The 24,905-nt window shown below is 43.4% G+C and overlaps 1 protein-coding gene across 1 annotated transcript; it reads left to right on the plus strand.

Annotated features, from left to right (window-relative positions):
• Positions 1 to 1,660: 1,660 nt before the first annotated feature.
• On the plus strand, positions 1,661 to 24,905 carry CSRP1 (cysteine and glycine rich protein 1). The gene is made up of 6 exons (XM_083508627.1): positions 1,661 to 1,864; positions 14,367 to 14,479; positions 20,353 to 20,521; positions 21,390 to 21,519; positions 22,847 to 22,940; positions 23,653 to 24,905. The coding sequence occupies exons 2-6, from the start codon at positions 14,368 to 14,370 to the stop codon at positions 23,727 to 23,729; spliced, it is 582 nt and encodes a 193-aa protein (XP_083364753.1). The 5' UTR covers positions 1,661 to 1,864; position 14,367; the 3' UTR covers positions 23,730 to 24,905.

A 24,905-nucleotide genomic window follows, 5' to 3' on the forward strand; every position in this document is an offset into this window, starting at 1 on the left:
TTCCATTGAACACAACGGGTCTTACTCTGGAGGAAATACGCATAGGATTGCACTGTAAAACAGTCCTTCATATCTTTCACATGTATCAGGAGAGCTCCGAAGGTGGGCTGGCCGGCTGGGGGATAAGAAGAAAGACAACAGATCTGGCACAATTATCTGTGCCTTTTGTCAGTTGCATGGCATTCAAGCAGCCACAATACATATTATGTACCTGTTGCATTTCTGGTTGTCATGCAGCTGCTAAAGGCATGGGAGCTTTGCTGGGGGCGCAGAGGCCTGTTATTACTTGAGCATTACCACAAGCTCTGGGAGAGGTAGCATCCCCTTTGCGAAGACAGGTCCTCCTTTTCAGACTTAGTTGTGGGACATTCATTCCAAATAGAGAAGAAGAGGAGGAGGAGGAGGAGTTTGGATTTGATATCCCACTTTATCACTACCCGAAGGAGTCTCAAAGTGGCTAACAATCTCCTTTCCCTTCCTCCCCCACAACAAACACTCTGTGAGGTGAGTGGGGCTGAGAGACTTCAGAGAAGTGTGACTAGCCCAAGGTCACCCAGCAGCTGCATGTGGAGGAGTGGGGAAGTGAACCTAGTTCACCAGATTACAACCCTACCACTCTTAACCACTACACCAGACTGAATACCAAAAATGAATGGTTACTGAATGCACCACACCAAGAATTATGTCTTTTTTTAAGCTTAAGTGATAATCATAGAATTGTAGAGTTGGAAGGGACCCCAAGGGTCATCCAGTCCAACCCACTGCACTGCTGGAATCCTGCCCCAAGGTAAAGTAAAGGTGAATGGGCTCCTGACCATTAGGTCCAGTCGTGGCCGACTCTGGGGTTGCGGCGCTCATCTCGCTTTATTGGCCGAGGGAGCCGGCGTACAGCTTCCGGGTCATGTGGCCAGCATGACTAAGCCGCTTTAGGTGAACCAGAGCAGCGCACGGAAACAGCCTTTACTTTCCCGCCGGAGCGGTACCTATTTATCTACTTGCACTTTGACGTGCTTTCAAACTGCTAGTTTGGCAGGAGCAGGGACCGAGCAATGGGAGCTCACCCCGTCGCGGGGATTAAAACCGCTGACCTTCTGATCAGCAAGTCCAAGGCTCTGTGGTTTAACCCACAGCGCCACCCGCGTCCCTTCAAGCTGTCTCTGGATGGGCTCAAACCACCAAACTTCTGGGTAACAGCCAGAGGTACTGACGCTTTGTGCCATTGGGGGCTCCTTAATCACTTGAATTCTTTTTTGCATTTTGGAAATGGCATGCAGTGGCCCGCTTTGGACTTTGAAATTTCAGCAGCGGCCGGTGCGACGCCAAAATCTTCTGTTTTATTGTTTTATTTCACAAGATGTATATGCCGCTTGATGCTAATAAAATCTCAAAGTGGTTTGGGAAAGTGTTTTTTTTTTAAAAGAGATATGGTTATGATTATTTTGATGCCCCATGCTTTTTTCCCCCCTGTCCCTGTTCTCCTCAACATCAGCTGCCTCGCTCATCCACTTGGGTGGGCGACCCTGCCCCGCTCGCTGCCTGCCTGCCGGGCTTGTTTGTTTGTTTCTTCAGGAAACGTGACCTCAGGCCTTTTGTGGTGCTGAGTGCAAAAAACAGACGAAAAAGGCGCCCTCAGCAGCCAGCCCTCGGTCCCTCCCTCCCTCCTTCCTCGCCTCGCTCGCTCTTCCCTGGCGACTTTCTTTGGGCGGGCGCGCGGGCTGCGGGGTGCTCAGGGACACGCCTTCCGCCCAGCAGAACAAAACAAGCCCCGCTCTCGGGAGGCTTGAGCCCGGCCAGCCTGAGGGAGAAAGAGCCAGAGCGTAGAGGGACAGCAGTCAGCAGCCGGACGCGCGCCAGCATTCGCCAGGTAAGCAAGCGCCAGGCCCGGCCTTTTCCCTCCTTTTCCCGCCGTTCCACGGGCGGGGCACTTGGGCCGCCGCGGCTCTGCCTTGGAAGGGTTAGTGGCAAACGCCCTGCTGCTGCTGCTGTTCCGGCTGCGGCGCGCCTGAAGAAAGTTCCCTGGCGGCGGCGGGGGCGCCATGTCTTGCCGCGCCTTTTCCCCTTATGTCACAGAGCTAACTTTGGGGGTTCTGATCCCCGTTGGTTTCCCCTAAGAAGCAGCCGCCTCTGCGACAGGAGTGTGCGTAAAATGAACTAATAAAATCCCTCGAGACGCGCAAGCCCTGTTTGCGCCCTGAAAACGCGCGGGGGGGGGGGGAGGTTACGCGAGAGTAAGCCACGCTTCAGCTTCCCGTAGAGCTGACGAGCCCTAAACCAAACTCTGCCGCCTCGACTGTGAGACATGATTCGCGTATTTTCTCCCACTGCAGGGAAATGGTAATTATTTGGGGTCAATATGCAATTTTAAAAAGCATTGCAACACACTCAGCCTTACTACCTGATTCTTGGCTTTTCAGTTCAGAACCAGGTTTTGCCTTTGTGAATGCATCTTAAACGTTTGAATGGGGCCTCCTTTTTTGGAGTTGGGGGGGCATACTGAAGAAAATTCTGCTCTGACCCCTCCAGAGCCTTCATTGTGATATGATGTCCAAAAGGCGTGTGGCTACATTTCATTATTAGCTGATGAGTGATATGTTTCTTCTAAAAAGTACATGGTGGGCATCCTGTAGACTGTCTAGACCAGTGCAAAAAATCCAGAGTTTGAGCATCCCCATCAGATGACTGTCCAGTCCCTGCCTGAGAAACTCCAGGAGAAAGAGCTTTTCTCTGTTGTTGAACTGCTCTCCTCTTGAAGTCTCTTCCTAATGTTCAACCCATATCTACTCCCTGTAACTCAACCCATTAAACCTAGTCCTGCCCTCTGCAGCAGCAAAGAACAAGTACCAGTATTTGCCCTCTCCTGTGGGACAGCTGTTCAGGTTTTGAAGAGTGCCTTTGCATTTCCTCCCAGTTTTCTTGTCTCCAGTTTAATCATATCCAGTTTCCGCAGCCTTTCCTAACTCAACTTTCTATACCCCTGTGCATCTTCACTGGCCTCCTCTGAATTGCCTACAATGTAAAGGGATGTGGAACCAGTGGTTGCCCAGATGCTGCTGAACTGCATCTCCTGCCATCCTGATCATGGGCCACGCTAACTGGATGGGACTTGGAAATCCAGCAATATCTCAAGATCCACAGGTTCCCCACCCACAGGTTCCTCTTTAAAGTGTGGTGCCCGGAGTAGCATGATGGCACATACTGTGTGACACACCTTCTTCTTCTTTGGCTATCACTCATAGCCAATTAAGATTGTCTTCCATAAACACGGTTTTAACAATGAGTCCGTAAGTGACTGTGGAGGCCAATTCTGGATCCACATGTCCTTCCACAGTGGGGACATTGGTTTCCGGGCGGGAGTTGATCACGGTGTGGATTTGCCAAGCATGCCTCCTTCTTAGCACGTTTCTCCCTTGTGTCCTGAGTTCGAGGGTCTACAAAGTCCATGACACTTTTGGTAAAGGCTGTTCTACAACTGGAGAGCTCGCAGGCCAGTATTTCCTAGTTGTCAGTGTTTATACTACATTTTTTAAGAGGTGCCTTGAGACAGTCTTTAAACATCTTTTGTTGACCACCAGCATTACGCTTTTCAGCTACAGTACATTTGCTGTACAAATGCAGTCTGTTGAAATCTTGCTGGCATTAGTAGTTAGGGTGGTGTATTAGGTAAATTCTTAATTTGAATAACAGAAGGAGCAGTTCTACTCCTTGATAAATACCCCAAGGCTATTATTTCTATTGTTGTAATTATACACTGGCAATTATCTTCAACAGCAGTTGCATTCTGAATTCGTATGGTTGACTAAAAACTTCAGAGCTATTTGGTACCACAATTTCAAAAGTATTGAGCATGCTGAGTACCTGTTGAACACTTGACTTCTTTGCAAAAAAAAAAAAAAAGCTAAACACCCTGGGCCTGGCTGACTTAGAAGATATTGTAAGGGTTTATGGAACTTCAGTTTAGGTTTCATTAGTATTGCTGATTCTCAGTATACATCCTGTAAATATTCATATTTTAAGACTGGAAATGAAGTTAAGAGATTGTTAGGCCTAGCTTTGTGCACCTAAAAGAATGTTTGGGTTTTGTTTTTTTAATTGAAGCAAGTACTTTAGATTGCCAGAGTTTGTGTTGGGAATCCTTATCTACCCTGAACATTGAAAAGTCAGTATTGAAGCCTGTTGTGGAAAGGTACTGGGCAGATAGTAGAGTGCATTGTGCTGAATGGAATTACTATAATCTTGCTTTGTCTAGTTGCAGTACCTCTTTACTTAAGAATTTGACTGTTGTTTATGTCCATTTATGGTAAAGCATGCTATTACTCAATGATCTGATAATTGCATGAGTGTCTGTGTTCCTTCCCTAGCAGACTTGGAACCTTCCTGACCACAAGTGAGTATTAGCTCCAAGAATGTGGCAAAACAACCACAGAAAACTTTGTGAGTTTGCGTAAATCAGGGTTTTTTTTGCTCGTGAAATAATTACCTGGGTTGTATGGTGAGGCTACTCCAGGCCTCCTGGGTTCAGATTCAGTTCTCTGGCCATTTGACCAGCCTCAGTTTCTCATCTGTAACATGATAATATTAGTGATTTGCCTTAGAATCATGATCACAATAAGATTGTCACACAGGGAATTCAAGTGCTTCTTAAGTGATAATTACTTGTAGAAATTGTAGAGGGAAATGGGACACAAGGCACACTAGCAGTGGTGTACCTAGGCTCCCTTGCTCCCTTGGCTTGTATCAGCAGCTCTGAAGTTGAGATATACCATAGACCAGAAACTCAAAATGTTTGCTTTTCATTGCTTTTCACGCTCTATCAGTGACTTCCTCTGTGGCCATGTGGGTGGGGTCTCCTCTGCTCCTCTCCTCCTTCATTTTTCCTCCTCCAACAACTCTTGCCCGCTCTTTCTTGCCTCCAGGCTCCAGTGGGTGTTAACCTCACATTTCAAATAAAGCTGCTGGCCAGTTGGGCAGGGGGGCCCCACGGGGCTGCTCTGATGGCCCACACCAGCAACTGGATTCCTCCCCCAAGGTGCCCAGAGGAGCCTGGACACTTGCCTGCCACCCAGATCAGCAGAGGAGCGGACCATAGAGAGTGCCAAAGGGCTGTCAGGCTCCTAGCCACTCTGAGCCAGAGTGGAGAGGCACAATTTTGCTCCCCTCTGGGTTTGCTCCCAAGGTGGAGACCAACCTGGCCAACACGTGGGTATGTCCCTGTACCCCAGCCACACTTTCATAATGCAGACTTACGAGGATTGTCTCCCTTAGGTACGAGGCAGTCTCCCAATTCCCCCCATATCCCCTCTTCATTGGAACATCTAATTCTGGGCCCTGAAAAGTATGCCCTGCAACTACTTACTGCCTTTTCTTTTTTTTCTTTGCCCCCAAGTCATGAATGTGACTGAGCCTTAGAATGAAGCTGTTGTAATTTACATTTAAGGAAACATGGGGATTTTCTTCGGAAGCTGCAGTTGACAGACTAGAACAGGAACAGGAACATAAACCACTGAGTCTCTTGGGCTTGCCAATCATAAGGTCGGCTGTTCAAATCCCCGCCACGGGGTGAGCTCCCACTGCTTGGTCCCTGCTCCTGCCAACCTATCAGTTCGAAAGCATGCCAAAAAAGTGCAAGTAGATAAATAGGTACCGCTTCAGCAGGAAGGTAAAAGACATTTCTGTGAGCTGCTCTGGTTTCGGTGTTCCGTTGCGCCAGAAGCGGCTTAGTCATGCTGGCCACATGACCCGAAAAAACTGTCTACGGACAAATGCTGGCTCCCTTGGCCTGTAAAGCGAAATGAGTGCCACAACCCCAGAGTCGTCTGTGACTGGACTTAACTGTCAGGCGTCCTTTACCTTTACCTTTTTACCATCACCCCCAGACAGCATGGCCAATGATCAGGGATGATGAGAGTTGTGGTCTTCAAAACAGCCACAGGCTCCCGACCCCAGGCACTAGATGTCATTCCAGCTTTCCCCCACATTTGTACAGATTATTTGGTTCTCACTTACCAGCTCTAACTTAACTCACTTATAAACTGTGATGAATCCCATTAACGTTAATGGGTCTAAAGTGGGTTAAATCCAATTACTTTAATTTTGTTATGGATAGGGATGTACAGTTAATCTCTTTGTTTTTCTAAAGTGCCATTTATCAGGCCACCCTCTGCTGCTGTTAAACTTAATGGTTGCGATCTCATGCTTCATTAAATATTTCCTTTCAATGCTTTTTTTATTCTGCCAGTTTAACACAGATCAGTGCTATTCTGAAACTCCAGCAGCTGACCTGCAATGTATGCCCTGTAGTTCATCCGACAACAAACATATGAGTATCTTGTGACTGGTTTAGTGGTGTCATAATGCAAAATATACATGATTTGAAGAGGAGCAAACTTCCCCCACCTGAGAATACTTTCTTCTTCTTAAAAAAAAAATTGTTGAGCTGCAAAGGAAGTCACAATCTGCCCTGTGTCTTGCTCAGCTTGAACTTCCATTACCTCCTATAATCAAGTAGCTTATGGTACAAGCAACTCCTGCAGCTTCTTTCTGAGCATTATGGATGAGGGCTGATCTCATAATCACATTATTGTTTTGTGAAATTTCCCCTCTACAGTTCTCTCCCTCTGCCTTCAGTATCATGACGTGTTGTGTCCCAGCATACAGGGGGAGGGGGGAGAATTTAAACCAAAGTTGCTGCAGCTATATTTTCTGGTCCCTTGATAGATGGATGATTCTCCCACATTAGTATTGGATATATTCCCAGTGGGCTCAGCCTCTGAGTGTTCTACTCCTATTGTGCTTTTGCAGGTGGTGACTCATAGCTCAGAAGGAATCCCTTCCAAATGATAATGTAAACATCCGGAAAGCATCTGATAATCCATTTTAAAATTATACATTCTGGCAATTGTCTCTTAGATTAGACATACAGCCATGGGAAATAGAAATACTGATATGCAATTGATACTTGTGAATGCAAAGTTTAGATAAAGCCTACTTCCTTATGTAGTGTGGGAGACTATAAACAGTCATAATCTTACTGAGGGTGGAAAGATAAATTTCCTGTTTCAATTCATCAACCGTTCAGCGTCGAACCACATAATTTCTGTAGTTGGGTGCAATAGGATTTGACAGGCAAGAAGGGAAGGCCACCATTTGAATAGAACAAAGGATTAATTTAAAAATGGTAAACAATGATTTTGATCTAACTAGATAAGCTGCATCTGCGGCATAACCATGATTCTTAACTTCCTGCTGTCCCAGTGACTGGCTGCCCCTTCCCCCAACTGTATGTACGTGTATGTGTGTATATATTTATATATATAATGTTCCAATACTGTTCCTCAGGAAATCACACTTTTTACACTCTTCCATTGGCTGAACTGTCCATTTATTCCTTCTCTCTGCTTCCTGTTCTTTACTTATCTATAAGAGGACAGGTGTTCTTAGTCCATGACTGCTAAGCTTCTTCAGAAGTCTCCAGTAAAAACTTTGTCAAAAACTTTTTTAAAGTCTGTATATTGTGTACAGTGTATACTGGATCACCCATATCTGTATGCTTATTGACACATTATTTTTAGAAATGAACCAACAATTTCTGCTTAAACATAGCTGGTTCCTGCCTGGCGCAAAATGTTTAGTGTGTCATTTTGATTAATGAGTGGAAAGTTCTGACTGCGTTTGACCTGCTTCTGTTGTCACCCTTGTACTTCTTTATTATTGCAGTGGGACCATAACAATGTATTCAGGTGCTTCCCATCTTTCTGGGAAAGTATTTAGGTTTAGATTACATATATTGGGTGTCTTGATGGCTGTCCCTGAACTGCTGATCTCTATTTGCAAAGTGCTGAGGACTACATATAAGCCTTCATACCATATGGAACTATGTTGGTGTAGATTGTTTCCAAAATACAATATATCTACACCCTATGCATATTAAAAAAGTGTGCAATTCAACATAATGCCACGAGACATGCCACATCTGCAAGCATTTCGGCTTGGCAGTCAAATTAATCCCCTCCCCCCCCGGTGCACTGTTCTGGGGATTCTCCCAACCCCATAGGGCCAATTTCAGAGGGTGAATGGGGTGGTGAACCCCGTTGTGCAAACAGAAGCCTAGTTAGGTGCATCCCACTCCATGTAACTAGGAAATCTGGCTATCAGATATTATTGCCAAATATATTTTCAAATGTTTCATATCGCTCTATCTCAACTTTCTTATCATTTAAAAGGAGCAATTTTAAAAATCATTACTTAAAGGAATATCCTGCTGTCATATATGTCCTTGTATGGTGTTTTCACTGTAAGCAAACCACTGTGAGTAAACTATATCAATAGCAATCCTGACAAATCCTTAATCAGTTTTTTTTTAAATTTCAGAAATAACAAAAGATACACAACAGCAGTTTGCACACTAATATATCATCTACTTTTGAAAGATAATATAAGGGAAACAAGAGTTAGAAGAAGCAATAACTAATGAGTGGAGTAAGAGAAGTCAACAAGTAATTTACAAATAGTCTACTCAGTGTGAACTTAAATTAAGTATGTTACTGCTGACCATATGGTGTTTGTTGTAAAAAACATAGTTATTTCCTAATAGAATAGTGGTACTCAGACCCATCCCAAAATAGAGTAGGGTCACCTTGTGTCATACCTCCCCTTTCTACCACTTATCATATTGTGAGTTTTAATTGAAAGAGGCATATCCCACAACTCTATTCGTCTATGGAAAGTTGGTTTATCTTCTTCCATTTATGCTGTTCTTAAAATATGAGTCACTGTCTCCAAATCCCCAGATCAGACTTGGCCTAAAAAGCTAACCAGTGAGCCCAGTGGCAGATCAGTACCTATCTGGTTCTTCAGTTTTATGACACCCAGAATATGTCATATTAATTATGTTTTCAATGTGAAATATTTGTTAAAGTTAGTTATTTAATAGTTTTAAGTATTACAATGATGGATCACAATACTGAGTTTGTGTTTAGTTCCAGTACTCTTTACACACAAGCAACCCAAATCCAGTGAGAGCAGTGTGCATGTGGATAGGAACCCTGTGAAGAGTGCAAAAAAAATATTAGGGTCTTTCAGAGCTGACAGTCTCAATCTTCTACTTGGCGGAGGGAGCAAATTTAGCTGTCCCTTTGAGGAGGATAGTGTAAACTCCGGCCATAACTCAACCCAAAATTGGTGCATTTTAAGCTGATAACCATTGAGCAGCTAAGTTCATACAGCTGCTCATAGGCCATGTACTGCTATATATGTATTTCTGGATTGGAGCAGGGTTGTTGTTTTTTTACCTTAGCAAACCTTATTGAATCCTCTTTTATTAGTGGAGTTGTTTGACACACCTAAGCTTCTCGATACATACCCCTTTTCTCATTGCATTTTAAGATACGTTAACTTAAGAGCTGCTTTTCCCCACATCTTCCAGTCTTTTACTTGTTTGGCATTGGCAGTGTTGTTTGGATGGAACAGATACTTAAGATTTGTGGGAAGCATAGAATAAAGCCTTGGTTCTTGAAATATTATATGCTGTGACTATTTAAAAGCAGCGCTGCTGAGAATGCTTCACATGCAGAATCATCTAACTAATTAATCTTCTATTTCACTTAAGCTTTATCCTTGTTCACAGCCTTATATTTCTTCCTGGAACATGAAGCTGTTGGGAGTCACAGCTGAGTCGGGGAGCACATGCTTTGTATAGAGCAGGGCCCAGGTTTGGTACTTGGCGATTCCAGTTAGAACAGGACATCCTATGGGCCTTCAGATGTTGCTGGACATCAACTCCCATAAGCTGCAGACAGCATGGCAAATGGTCAGGAATGATGGAAGCTGTAGTCAAGCAAGGGCCACAGGTTACTTACTCATTCCTGAGTTAAAGGATCTTGGGTCAGGAGACACAGTCCTATATCTGACTCTGTATAAATGCATCTCTTTTGAGTTATTCTAGTTAATAATTTGGAACTTGAGTGTAGTAGTAGTAGTAATAGCAGTAATAAGATTGTGACCTCTAGTATGTGCTGCTGGATTCAATTTATTTCAGGATATGTCTAGCTGCATCTAGTTAATCAGGTCAAGTTTAAGCCTCTTCTGTTTTTGACTTCATAGCCTCTCCCTTCCCCCTGGTAAATTAGTGCTGTAATTTGGTGGTAATCCTAGCTACTGTAATCTAGCTATTGATTAAATCACTACAAATAAAATGATGACAATTTGGAGATGCATAGCTCAGATCCAAATAAAACTGTGTGTAATATCCTGGCCAGGTTAAAGATAATCCAGAAGAATCTTGTAAATTGAGGACTTCTCACTGGCAAGGCACAATCCCACATATTTTCTCTTTGTATTTTTGTTCACTGATACTGTTGGTCTGCAGATTATTGATAGCCTGGATTTAGTATCTGGTCAATCATATTCAATGGCTGGACAAATGTCTTCTTTGACACAGCTATGAGAGGGCTTGCCCTCCTTTGCACCATCTGAACTGCCCTGCATTGGGAGCATGCAGAGATCAGGGCTTTACCCCAGCTGCTGAAGATAGTATAGACAATCTAATTATGCTCCCATCGTACACTGTGCAGCACTGAAAGGTGCTGTTCTGTAGGGACACTCCATTTTATTGAAAGCCAGGGCCGGCCTCCTTCCTGCTCAGCTTGCTGGGCTATGCCCCAGCAGAAAGAAATGAGAGAGAGACTGAGCCACATTTCCTTTTAAGGCAATCCAAGGCTCCTAGCTGGAATTACTTGGCAGAGAGGGAGGGATACAGAACATGAAAAGCTAGTTTGCAGTATATTGAGGTGGGAAGGCTGAGACAGACAACTGAGGGAAATATTTTAAAAAGGTGCTTTGATAAAACTGCTTTTTTCCTTTTTCCTCAGTTGCTGCAAAATCTCCCAACCTTAGTCCAGTGTTTGTTGTTGTTGTTGTTGTTTTTTTGGAAAGGAACTCTTCAGAACTGGGTGAGCTTCTCAGGCAGCAGCAACTCGCAGATCAGCCAGTACACTTAAGCCAGGGTCTGCAGCCCTTTGCTCAAGAGGGCAGACTATGAGTATGAGCAATTGTACTTGGGGAGATAGGCAGATAGATACAGATGCCTAAAAACAGCCTTTAAATTAGGCAGGTTGAATGGAGAAAGGGCTACTGTACTTTTAACAGTTGTGCAAAAGCGGAAATCTCAACAGGTGTGACTTGTGCTGGGATGGAAAATGCTACACCAGCTGAAATCCCCTTGTTTACACCTGCTGAACTCCTCTTGTTTATGCAACTATCCAAGCTGCAGGCTCCCTGTCCTCCTGAGCACCTGGCCTCCACATGTGACATGACCTGATTTGCCTTGTTTGTGCCTAGTGCTGCCGCTGCTGTTTTTTATGCTTCTGTTTTGGAAGAGGTGTTATATTGTTGAACAAGGAGTTATCCAACTCACAAAAGGCAGAACTGGAAATATATATTGGGTTATTTTGCATTGTCAGTAAAAAGAAGATGCTTACACCGAGCTGCTTTCTAATTCCAATGGATGGGAGGAGAGAGAGAGATGTTTAGCTTTGCTTTGCAAAAACATAAGATTCTAAATTTTTAGTATAAGCTGTCTCACTTAAAAGTGTGATCTGGGCACTCTAGATGTATATCAAGTTCAGGACCTCTTCCCCTTTACTTCAGAGCAACCAATTGTAGCAATTGGGCCTCTGCATGGAAAATCCACCTCGTGTATTTGTTTTTAGGCATTTATTAATTATTTACAGAATTTATACTACACCCTTTAGTCAGAAAGTGACTTCCAAACTTCTTGGAGTGACTTCCAAACATCAATTCTATGACAGTCCCTGCCCACAGGCTCGCAATCCAAAATCACATGGCACACAAAGAAAAGGGAATGGGAGGGAAGAGGAAAAAGCAAGTTCAAGCACAAGTTCTTAAAGTTGCAGCTGATGTCAGTGGCAATTCTGGCTGTCCATCCCCAGAAATAGTCTTCTTCTCAGGCCAGACCCAGGAGCAGAGCTGGTGACAGTGTCCAGGCCAGTAGGACAAGGCAGCTCCTGCAACACAGTTCTTTCTTTGCAAAGCTGCTTTCATAGTAATCACAATCCTTGTTGGAGAGTCCTTGATGGAGGTACCTCTGCCCTCACCAATGTAAGTGGCAGTTCTGGATGTCTTGCCATTCCTCCCAGATCAGATTGAGGCTGGGAGAACCAGGCAGCTCCTGCCAAACAGTTCTTAAGACTTGATGGCACAGTAGTTATGTGATAAGAGAGGGGGTGTCCCTTCTTGAACCATGTGGATATGATCAAGATGGACTTCCTCTTTAGTTCTTAGTTCTCTAAGTTCAGCCAGAGAAGCTTAAGAAATATTGCTAACATCAGATTGATACTGTATATCACTAATTCAGGAAGTGAGACTTCTTGCACCCTTCAGCCCTGCACTGCCCTGTTCCGTGTTCCTTATCTGATTATTTTTGGCCTTGGCTCCATATTTCTAACCACACCTTTCTGTTTTATTTTTTCCGTCCTTTTATGAGGAGTTGGTGGGTTTATGCACATCCTGGAAGAGAATGTATCACTGCAGTATTGGCCTTGTGCCTGGATCATAAGACTTCTTTCCTTCTAGGTTAAAAGCTACCTTGGACAGATTTGGCACATGGATGGCCTTGTCATTTCTGAGCCACTTGGTGCTTTATCTTAAGGTAGCATCCTCCTTGTGTCACACAAAATTAAGGTAAAGGCCATTTATTCTGCAGGAAGCTAATTCACAGGAAATGCTTAACCTTGAGATCTTCAAAGCAGTGAGAACAGAGTTGCAACAGTCTGCCCTTAAAATGCCTAATGAAATTGAGGCGGTTTCTTCCGCTTCTTCCAGGCCCCCATTCCTTTTGTACATTCTCCTTCTGCTTCACCTCAGGTGCTAAAATCAGCAGAGGTCTCCGCCTTCATAAGCTCGGGGTGGTGGAGGTCCAGGAGAGGGCATTTTCTGTGGGAGCCCCTGAATAGTGGACCTCCCTCCCCACCAAGGTGTCTCTGGCACCTTCATTATACAGCTTCTGGCAAATATTGTAGATGTACCTCTTTACCCTGGCTTTTGACACTTATAATGTATATTTTTAGGATCCATCCTATTTCTGCCATTGTAAGTTGTTTTAATATTGCATTTTAATGTTGTAACCTACACAAGAGCCTTAGGGTAAAAGACAGATGAGTGGGTGGGTGGAATGATTGGGTACCTTGTTCCTGGCACATGTCTAAAGGCATAATGTGAATCTCTTAAACTGTAATGTGGCAATCCTACTAGAACTTCCCTCATCCCCATTCTTTATTTCAGAAATGTGAAAGCAATGAGACTTGGGTATCTGCAGAAATCTACTATTTAAAACATAGTTGGAAATTCCTGCAACTTATGCAGCAAGACTGTTCACAGTATACAAACTGACAGAAGCCTTCTGAATCTGTGCCATTAATTCCAGTGAGTGACTCTTGCAGGCAAGGGAGAGATATTACAGGCATGTGGTATTTCTCATTATCCCACTGTTAATTTCCTCCCTCAACATTCTTGGAATAGAAGCTGAATGTGGAAGACAGGGAGCCAAGTGAAGGAAGCTACTGACATCAGAGGCCAGTGCAGCTCTAGATCTCTTTAGTGCATGTCTGCAATGTACTAAAGTCAGCAACATAAACCAGGCATAGGCAAACTCAGCCCTCCAGATGTTTTGGAACTACAACTCCCATCATCCCTGACCACTGGTCCTGTTAGCTAGGGATGATGGGAGTTGTAGTCCCAAAACATCTGGAGGGCCAAGTTTCCCTATGCCTGACGTAAACACCCACCCACCTCCATCATAACACTAGTGTGCTGTGAATGCATAAAAACCGGTGCGTGCAGGAAATACAAAGAGCAACCCAAATAAGGGTGGCAGGAATGGGGGTAATGATGTGGCAACACCCTTAGTTATAGAAATATGCGAGCTGTTTATCTGGGTCCACGCACTATGGTCTACAGTAAAGGTACTTTCTGCCACATCAATAAAGTCTGCAAACCATTCTTTTCACAGCTTCATGCAGGTTGATTATTGGGTTTTAATGGGTTATTTGAATGCATTCTTGGCAACTGGTAAGTCAGGGCCAGCCCAATACATTTGGGCACCTGATACAAATGGCAAAGTGATGCCCCCCTCTTTGCCATGAAATAAAAGATGGGTGAAGATCTATATAAGGAACAAAGAGGTAATAAAGATCCACATCAGGATCTGCTGCCCCTGTGGATCCTGCCACCTGAGGCGGTTGCCTCACCTTGCCTCATGGGTGGGCCAGTCCTGTGGTAAGTTCATTGTGCTACCCCAGTTCCCCTGTCTTCGGTCAATTACATCCCCCCCCTCTCATTTGTTCCCTTTGCAGGATGCCGAACTGGGGTGGAGGAAAAAAGTGTGGCGTGTGCCAGAAAACGGTGTACTTTGCCGAGGAGGTGCAATGTGAAGGCAACAGTTTCCACAAATCCTGCTTCTTATGCAGTGAGTATGGCAACCCCAGGGATGTCTCTGATTTTCTTTTCATGCAGACATGCACAATACTCTTGCCAACATGGTAAATAAATTCTGGGATTTCTTCAGCAGCTACTAGGGAATATGTTGCAATTTGGCTTTGCTGTTTTGCAGCCAATGCAAACTAGCTCTCTGTAAGGAAGTCCTGCAGTCTAACTACTATACAACACTGCCTCTCCTCTTTGGACAGGAGCACTGTAGAGCTACAGCGGAAGGTTGGCAGGTAGTAGGGCCTGGTATTTTGACTGCTGAGCTGCTTAAACACATGTCATGTATCTTGCCACATGATCTGGCTCACACTCACAGGGGTGCTGTGAATATAAATTATGTACATGAAAGAGAATCATGTACATGGCCAAGAGCTCCTGGGCAGCAACATTCCACTGGAGGGGGTGGGACTAATAACCCATAGGCTGTATCCAACCCCCAAAAGATTTTTGTGTCCCTAATTTGTCATTAAAAAATTCATCCACTTCTCTACTGGCTCTCTTGCTGTGATGCCATAGGCGTTTTTGTGTGTTCTTCCCAAGCCCCTCCAAATCTGTTTTTTTGTTTACTGAATTTACTAAAAAAATATTTTAAAAACGATTAACGATTGTCTTAAAGTAGTGTAGGTAGCTGATGGAAAATTCTTTGAAAGGCAATCTTGAAAACTGCCCATGCCTACCACACGGGGCCTGAAGAGTCAATGTGGTCCTCTGCTGAAAAAGAGGTTAGCAACACCCCTGTTCTAACCAAACTGCTTTCCACTTTGTACACCTGTCTAGTGGTCCCAGCAAGCCAGAAAATATCTACCTTTTCTAAAGGGATAAGCCTTGCTTGTAGCATTCACTGTGGCTCCCACCAGAATCTCTGCAGTACCCTGAGAATTCTTGCTTCAGATTTTGAACTGTGCATTCACAACCACGTTTTGGCAGTACAAATCTGCTGCTCAGAATGTCCCCCAAAACAATGACGGATTGCTTTCTCTAGTAACCCTGAGTAAAGCACGCCAGTCGTTTCCCCCCAGATTGCAAAGGAACATGTAATATGCATGTTCAAAAATTGGAGGGAAAAAATGTTCTTAAAAGCACTTTTTAAACTTCCTGCACATTTACCAATCTTTTATCAGATCAGTTTGAAAGCTGGAACATTGTTGACCTCTTCATGTACATTACATATGCCAATGTTCAAATTATTAGCTCATGTTTCAAATTATTTTGCAAGTTAAAATAGTGAAAGTTTTTTGAATCCTAAAATCAGACTTGTAAAGTGCTACTGATGGCCAGAAATGTCATGAAATTTTTCCTGCTCTATTATTTCATACAAAAAGGTTTCTGACGGTCCTTTTTATTGAGTCATCTGTGTTAACAGATATGGGAGCCTGCTTTCAAGTTGCATGGAACTCTTAATCAGGCAGGAGTAAGTGTTCCATGTAATTCAAAAGCTTTCTGTCCTACTCTGCCCTACAGTTCCTGTACTCTGCAAGCACAACCATTAAATTTCCATGCACTGTAGTGCTAGTCATAGATGTTAAAAGGTTCTATATTAAATTGTTTCATAACGGCAATGGATCTCACTCTCTCTGTAACTCCATTCTAATTGACAGTGAATTCATAGCCAGAATTTTAAACCTGATAGGCCCTGCCTATTGAAGCTGAATGTCAAATGTAGAGCCTCTTTAGCCAGCTGGTGTTGACTTGGTTGTTGTTTTTTAAATAAAATAAAAAGCTTTCTGTTCTTGTGCTCTGCTCTCTACTGCATCCAATGTTAGGCTTATCTTCACACTAATGCTGTGTTTGTCTTTTCTTATGTGCTGTGTGTCTGATGACCTCCTGTGTTTGTGTGTTCCGCCTCTGAGAATCTTGTATATTCTTCAGCTTGCTGTGGTTGTGAATAAACTAAACAATAGCTGGTGAAAGGAAATGCGGCTAATCTGCTAATCTCAAAGCACTGAAGGAAATGCCCTCTGTGATGGGACTGTGTTGACCTGGGGCAACAGCTGTTCTCTAGTTTAGCAGCTGGAAAATGTGATTTTTACTGCAGCCATGGACATCTTAAAACAAAAGTTGTGCTGCTCTCTTACTGCACAATGTGTACCAACCTCTGGTCCCTGTGACCACATAAACTCACTTTGACCCTAACAAAGGAAACTTAATAGGAGCAGTCTCATCTGTTGTTCAAGTGACTTGCCTGTTCATGTATAATGTGGGTGTGGAGATCTAATTTTTACATCAACCTTAAGCAAAGCTACAGGGGGGAAATGTCTGAAGTAGGGGAAGAGCTGCAGCTCCTGGGGAAGGGCCATAGCTCAGTCATAGAGCATCTGCTTTGCATGCAGAAGGTGTCAGGTTCATTCCCCAACATCTCCAGCTAGGGCTGGGGAGAGAACCTTGGCTGAAACCCTGAAGAGCCATGCCAGACAGTTTACAGACAGTACAAAACTAGATGGACCAATGGTCTGTGCAAGTAACTGAACACTTGTGGACTTGCAGATATTATGGCCTCAAATAAGAACACTTCCAGGCTTGGGGAACCAGGGGACCCAAAGATCACACCAGAGAGCCAAAGTCTACGTTGGAGGGTTGCCAACCCACAAACAATGAACTGCATTACCAGCCATGTTACAAATGTGAAGAGAGATGAGACAGAATAAAATTGCCAAGTCATTTATTTATGAAACTTTTATACCACTTTTCTGTTAAAAATAAACAGAGCGGTGTATTGTTTGGAACAAACAGTGAAGGATATTGCATGGCAGGAAATCAGCATTGACATTCCTTTGAATATAAATTAAGCAGAGCCTTAATCAGTAAACTGTCAAGAGGACTTGATAAAACAAAACCCTTAAAATAAAAAAGGATGTAGCTCCTCAACCCCATTAGCCTTTACCATTTCCAAATAAGATCCAAGCTCTGTTGTTTGTGGGGGGTGGGAGAAGTTCCTAAACATATCAGCTTCCTGGACAGCTACTGAGAAGGGGCCTCATTTGCTCTGAATGAGAGTAAAGGGAACACACCAGCAGTGAATCAGTTCCTGTTCCACTGATTACAACAGAGAGCAACATAGTTAATCAGTGACGCATTGTAGAGCATGTAAGTGTAAGTAAGTGGTGGGCTTGGGTTACATCAAAACAAACACCAGATTCTGCTTGAAGTGTGTGGATACGCTAAACAGCTGTCATCTGCAAACAACCCCAAACCTAGGCCTTTTTAGCTTTTCTGAGCTCATTGGTATGGAATCTCTGCTTCAGAACTACGGCTAACATCCTGATTTCAAATAAATGAGAATGGCATCTTAAGCGAGGCATTTGGCAGTGGCTTCTCAAAGATTTGTATACGGGGCTGAGCAAAAGGTGCCTTTGATATGGAGAGGGCAAAACTCTGAATGGAAAGAAGACACACTTCAATCCCCTTCACCAGAAACATAGAACCAAGTATCTTTGACCAAAGCTGATTCCGCTTAAGATTACTATAATGACCCAGCAGCCCAATAGACACGCTGTTCAAAATAGCTGAGCCCAACTTGTAGTGATTGTGCAAGACATCCAGGCCAGGCAAGTATTGGAACTCCACTCCAAGAAATGTAAGCTGTTTTTGATGGAAGAGAGTTTTGCAGCAATCCTCCTTTGATGGCAGCACATCTTGACACTCCTCCTCCTATTAATTCTCTCTGCTGGAGGGCTAGACCAGTCAGAGGAAAATAGTACCATATTTGGTAATGAGGATGGGATATTCAGTCTCGAAGACCCATATTTAGTTGCAAGGTATAGGCTGTTGCTACTGTTGCTACTGTGGCATTCCTAGGGGAGCGATCTGTTTTGTTTTCGCATTCTTTAAGAGTAAGACAATTTTATTTTGGGCTAAGAGGCAAACTCCAGCCTCCTGAGGTTTTAAAACTTGACTGCTGTTGGCAGTCTCAACATCTCTTTCTCTCTCTCTTTAAGGACAATATAGAACTCAAGGCTCTAATTCCTTTGCAGCTGGGAGAAACATAACATTAGCTCTTGGCCTCAGTTCTGATCCCCCTTATCCTTGTGGCCATCGTTCTTCTCCTCTCCTCACCCTCTGCAGTTCTGACTCTAGAATCAAGGCAAGGGTTAAGAGAGGACACCAATATGAGTGATGCTGAGGTCTGAATGTGCATTTGAGAGAGGAAAATGTGTTTGTGTGCAACAGTGAAGCTGTTAGATACTGGATAGCCCAGGCAGAAGCATCTTTGTCTGCAGTTGGAAAGCTCTGTCAATTTTCTTTTCTTTTCTTTTTCAATAATTTTTTATTGCTTTTCCATAATATTTAACAAATTGTCACCAAAATAATACAAATTACTACAAATTCAATACAAATTTAAAAGCTGATATCCCACACACACCAGATGTTCCATCTATTTTCCTCCCTCCTTTCCTGCTCCCAATAAAATAACTTTTCCAACTATCATTTCATGATACAGTCATCCCTTCTCCCTCAGTTACCAGTTTTTGCTGTGGCTTTTATACATTGTTATAAACTTTCCTCAAAATAGTTGAGTAGAGTAAATCCTCTTTTATCTATCTGTAATAGTCATTCATCAATTTTGAAACATTTCCTTCTGATACCTCTTGAGTAACACTTTGCCTGAGAAAGACAGATCTTGCTTCCTCCCTGACAACACGCACACATTATTCCCTAACATGGCCTTGAACATTGCTGTCTGACATCTGGCCCACTCAGTCTCACTGGTGCTGTATGCAGAGGGTGAAAATGAAACCCCTAGAATTTTTTTTTTTGGGGGGGGGGTATAAACATATAATATGCATCACCCCCTCACACTACCAATTTCCCAACATCACCCACCCCTCACATTTTGCCAAAATTTAATCCTGCATTTTACATACAAACAGTTAATTAATAAATCATTAATAAACATAATCCATATCTCTTCTTTTCTGTCTGAAAGTCTCAGATGCCATCAAGATGGTATGCACTGTGGTCCACCCTGTCTCTTTCACTGTTCTTATTTCCAGCTTCAAGGCAGTGGGGTTGATATAATCTCAACAAAATCCATATCTTCTCTCCATTTCCCCCCCTAAACTAATAATTCTTCCTGCAGTCCATCCTGCCAATCCTCAGTTCCATTACATCCAACTCCACAGTTTATTCTCTTCCGAGTGCTTAACAGACAATCAATCCAGTTGTTCCCAAACTTTTCTTCTTTATTATTTTAATTTCACAATATGAAGTTCCAAGGAGTGGTCAAAATCCCTCAAAGTCCCTCAAGGTTGTTCCTCTCCATCTTCTTTCAGGCAAAGTCCTTAGTTGTAGAATAAATCCATCACAAAGAGGTATCTTTAAAGTCACTCTTCCCAAAAACTTTACATTCCATTGCTTTAGGGGAGAGTAAATAATGCAGACCCTCCCAAAATGACTTAAAATATTGCCTCCCCTCCTCTCCTTCCACCTCTCAAGCAAAGCAGAAACAAGCATCTTTGATTCTTTCCAAACCTTTCCAAACAGATGGTTTTCTCTTGCAGCATAAATCAGGATTTTTTTCAGGAGGGTGCCTCTTCGCTTGCCAATTATGTCTGAATTAAATGGTATTCCACAGCTCATCACAGTAACTTGCTGGGGCTGTCCTTGGATGGAGCCATTGAGCCCAGCACCCTCACCTTTTCATCTGGGAGATGAGGATTTCCACACACACCGCGAACACACACAGAGTATCTTGACAGTAGCTCTTCAGTGTCATCTGTACTTTGACCCTAATTTTCTGTGGCACTGCAGGTATTGAATGGCTACCCACAAATCTCCTCAGGTATCTCCTTGGAGAAAGCAGGTCTGATAATTAAAGCTTCTGACTTTTGTCTCTTCCTTCTCCCTTCCTTGCAGTGGTTTGCAAAAAGAACTTGGACAGCACCACAGTAGCTGTGCATGGAGAAGAAATCTACTGCAAGTCATGCTATGGGAAGAAGTATGGACCAAAAGGCTATGGATTTGGACAGGGAGCAGGGACTCTGAGCATGGACAGGGGGGAAGGACTTGGGATCAAACCTGAGCAGTAAGTTGTAAATCTTTCTGCATCTTGGTAACAAGTGTGATCATATTGTCTGTCTTAGGTGAAGATTTTATTTCTTGCTCATGCAGAAAGAGGATTTACTCCTGGAGAAGTCCCTATAATTCAGAGATACTTCTGACCCAATGCTGCTTTTGATTAAAATACCACAATGCTCTCTCATATATGGGGAAAATCCCCATGACTGGCAACAATTTTAATTGGGGACTTGATCAATTCCCAAGTGCTTCTGGGTGCAGAAAAAAATGCAGCACTCTGGTTATTTAAATGTGTGGCCTGCCCCCTCTTAAACACCATAACGTATTGGCATTATCTATAATCTAGACAAAACCCAACAAAACAAGCCCCAAATCCTCTTTTTTCCAGGTTAACCTTGGTCACAAGTGCCAGCTTGAATAAGGCCCTGTCTAGTGATAACTGTGCCAAATATGGATATTTAAAAAGTGAAAAAGCAAACGGGCACTCTATCTTTTGGAATGACGCAATTTCTGCACCCTCTCCTAAGTTGTAGTCCTTGACTGCTGCTGTATTGAGTATATGACTGAAATTATCTGGATGAGTACCAGACCAGATTCTCATCCCGCCAGATCTCTGTGATGTAAACAAACACTGTGGTCTTTTCCCCTGTGCAGCACACTGACCTGGCATTCACCAGCAAAAATGGAAGTTTGGGAACAACACTATCCTATAACTTACCAGTCTCTAGAATACTGATGGCACACTGTTTTTGTTCCCCACTCCTTCCATAGCCACAAATGGAATTGGCTGTCACCAATATCTTCCTTCCCTGCAAACCCTACAGTGTACAAACCTGCAGACATATAATGATTGTTTCCCTGTCTGGACTCCACAGGCCCCAGCCCCACCAGCCTACCAACAATCCCAATGCATCCAAGATGGCGCAGAAGGTGGGTGGTGCTGACGGCTGTCCCCGCTGTGGACAGGCTGTGTATGCTGCCGAGAAGGTGGTTGGAGCTGGAAAGGTAAGAGCCTGCTGTTAAGAGCTGAACCTCAGAGCATAAATCACACACTAGTGTGAGAGTAAATCAAAAACATTGGATGCAATGGGGAAACCGCTTCCAGTTGGGGTTTCCTGATTTGGGGCATACATAGTGAAACACACGCATGTGGAATTTTCCCACATTGCAATTTACACTAAACTTGTTGCATGGGGTGGAATTTAATGTTGCAGTATTATGAATGTTCTGTTTTCGGAAGCATTTCAGCTTGCCAGACAGATCAAACTCCCCTCCCCTCTCCTCTCCTCTCCTCTTGGTTTGCTTCCAGTGCCCTCTGAGCCAATTGCAGGGGGCATGGGGAGGGGGCGGGAAGAAGGCCCATCACACAAGCAGAATCCTTGCACAGGGTTTCCACTCACAGGCTCCTTAGGCAAATCCTGCCCATGAAAACTATGTCTGTGTAAGAACTTCATGTTATAAGAAGCAGCTCTTGAGTGTTCAACAACTTTTTGTGAAGGTGCTCAAAACAGCCTTCAAAACTTATCCTCTGTCAGATTAGCATAGATATTTTTGCAATCTATTGCAGAATCAAGACAGAAACGTGGCATCTTTATGTTGCAGTGTACACTGATCTTTGGAACTCCTTGCCCTAAATTATGATTAAGGCTAGCAGCATAAATAGGAATATTAATGAAGTTAGTTGGGGTATGTCCATTCTCTTCCTTGGGTTGCATGCAAACCTTCAAATGCTAGAACCTAGGAGTGATCACTAGGAATTTGGAATAAAGGTAAAGGTACCCCTGCCCATACGGGCCAGCCGTGTCCGAATCTAGGGTTGTGCGCCCATCTCACTTAAGAGGCCGGGGGGCCAGCGCTGTCTGGAGACACTTCCGGGTCACGTGGCCAGCGTGACGAAGCTGCTCTGGCGAGCCAGCACCAGCGCAGCACACAGAAATTCCGTTTACCTTCCCGCTAGAAAGCGGTACCTATTTATCTACTTGCACTTAGGGGTGCTTTCGAACTGCTAGGTGGGCAGGAGCTGGGACCGAAAGACGGGAGCTCACCCCGCCTTGGGGATTCGAACTGCCGACCATGCGATCAGCAAGCCCTAGGCGCTGAGGTTTTACCCACAGCGCCACCCACATCCCATAGGAATTTGGAATATTTCAGTGCAAAACAGTATTTGGGATGGGAAGATGGGTGACTGGGCTGCCGGCCTCATGTATTGCCAGTGAGAACTACTGTCTTTAAAAAAATAAGAACCTGACAATACCTAATGTAGGAGGCCAAAAGTGTTGTGGTGAATCCTTTTACTTGCACCCTAACATTTTGTCTTCTGTGTTGTCCTCAGTCATGGCACAAAGCATGTTTCAGATGTGCAAAGTGTGGTAAAAGTTTAGAGTCCACTACTTTGGCTGATAAAGACGGTGAAATCTACTGCAAAGGTAAGAATTTATATTTCAGGATGTCTTGCTTGTGTTAGATTTCTAGTGAGATGTGATGGTTAGTCACAGGTCAATGTGTCAAATGTGATGCTAATGCAAAGGGTGTTCTGTCCCACTCCTGATGGTCTTGGAGGACCAAGATGCAAAATTGCAAAAAGTTGCTATTTAGGGCTTTCATAGAACCGTAGGTGGCAAACCTCTACTATTTATTACTGTTCCTTGACTTGCAGTGTAATAGTGAGACCGATAAATTCCCCCTACCCTTCATCAGTTTGCCCACATTGATAATATCTAACGATACCTACAGGTATATATATAAACACGTTTTTCATATCAGCACAGTGTGTCTTAAGGCCTAAACAACTCGCAATGCTCTAGTCTTGTGTAACTTATCGCTGATGCTCGTTGTTGTTGTACAAAATTATTAATCACAGTGGGTGGGAAGAGGCTTCATATCTCTATGCCTCTAGTGGGTTTTCCACTAAAACTTTTAAATGCAATTGCTACAGATTGCAGCCTCTACAGCTGTGCTTTGTAAAATAATAATAATAATGAAAGTGTTTGAAATGGAGTGGGAGAAGTTATATAGTTTGCCCCTGAAAAGGGAAGTGTAATTTTCCTGCTTTTGCTCAGTGATTTATGTTGTATGAACTGTTGGTTTGCTGCATAGCCAACACTCTGACTGTGTCTCTCTTCACCTTTTCTCCTGCAGGCTGCTATGCCAAGAACTTTGGTCCCAAGGGCTTTGGCTTTGGGCAGGGAGCTGGAGCACTTGTCCACTCCCAGTGAAGAGCTGGCCCTTGAGAGACTTTGAAGTCTCCTCTCCAGCACTGAATGCTTTTCCAATGCTGAACTCATCCAGACTGACCCTCAAGGCAATTTCACCAGTTCTTGCAAATGTATTAACAGTAACAGAATCTGCTGCTTTCCAGTGTATCACTGGCCCACCTCCTGTTCACTAGCTCAGCAGCCAACCATATAGTCCTGACCCATATGCCCTAGAAGACACTAAAGTTTCCAATGATCTGCAGTGGGCTCTAACCTACTATGGCTCACATTAATACAGTGGCCTTCTTAAATACAGTTTCACGCTTTCAGCCACAGCTGAAACTATATACAGCAGAGAGCATAGCCATTTCCATATATAAAACACTGTGACAGCTTCTTCAAAACACCTCTTCCTCCTACCCCAGCAAAGGTTATTTTTGTGAGAACATATTATATATTGTGATATATTAAGTCTTATTGAAAAGTCAAGTGCAAAATATGAAGCTGATCAAAGATGATTGTGGACCACAAGGATAAAGAGCTGAAAACTAAAACTACTTAGTTGTGTATAAGTGATACAGAGAAGGAAAGGGAAAGTGTGTAAACTACAGGCGCCTGAATATCCTGTCCAAACAAGCACTAAAAACAGGAGCTGTCAGATTCAATTCACTTCCTGCAAAGCTCTTAATGTAGTAGAAGATTGAAGCCAGTGATTAACTGGACCTGTAGTGTATCATTTTATAGGGTTTAAGAAGAGATTAAGGAAGATTCCAAACCACAGAATCTGTAGATCTTATAAGCATCTATATATGGGGTCTAATGTTTGCAGTCTTACTTCTTCCTTTTATGAAGCTCAGGGGAAGTCTTGCTTTCAAGGTATAAGCCTTCAAAGGGTTTGGAGCTTTTTAACAGATAATCTAGGTCACGTGTCCCCCAATTTATTTAGCACAATATGGGTCCATATTAGTTTTCAGTGTGATCTAAATGCACAGTTCATATCCTTTCCTTTAGGATGCAGCCTGAATAATGTTTTAATCTCTCCGCTTTAGGGGATTTGCATGAAATTAGATTACATTTCTGTGGGTCCATGCACATTTGTTACAAACTTGCCAGAAAACCTGTAGTAATAACATTTTTACAATGTTCTGTTACATACTAGAGCAAATAAAATTCCATGTATTCAATAAAGCGGTTTAA

The sequence above is a fragment of the Podarcis liolepis genome (assembly GCF_965112155.1).
Source record: "Podarcis liolepis genome assembly, chromosome: 6".
Lineage (NCBI taxonomy): Eukaryota > Metazoa > Chordata > Lepidosauria > Squamata > Lacertidae > Podarcis > Podarcis liolepis.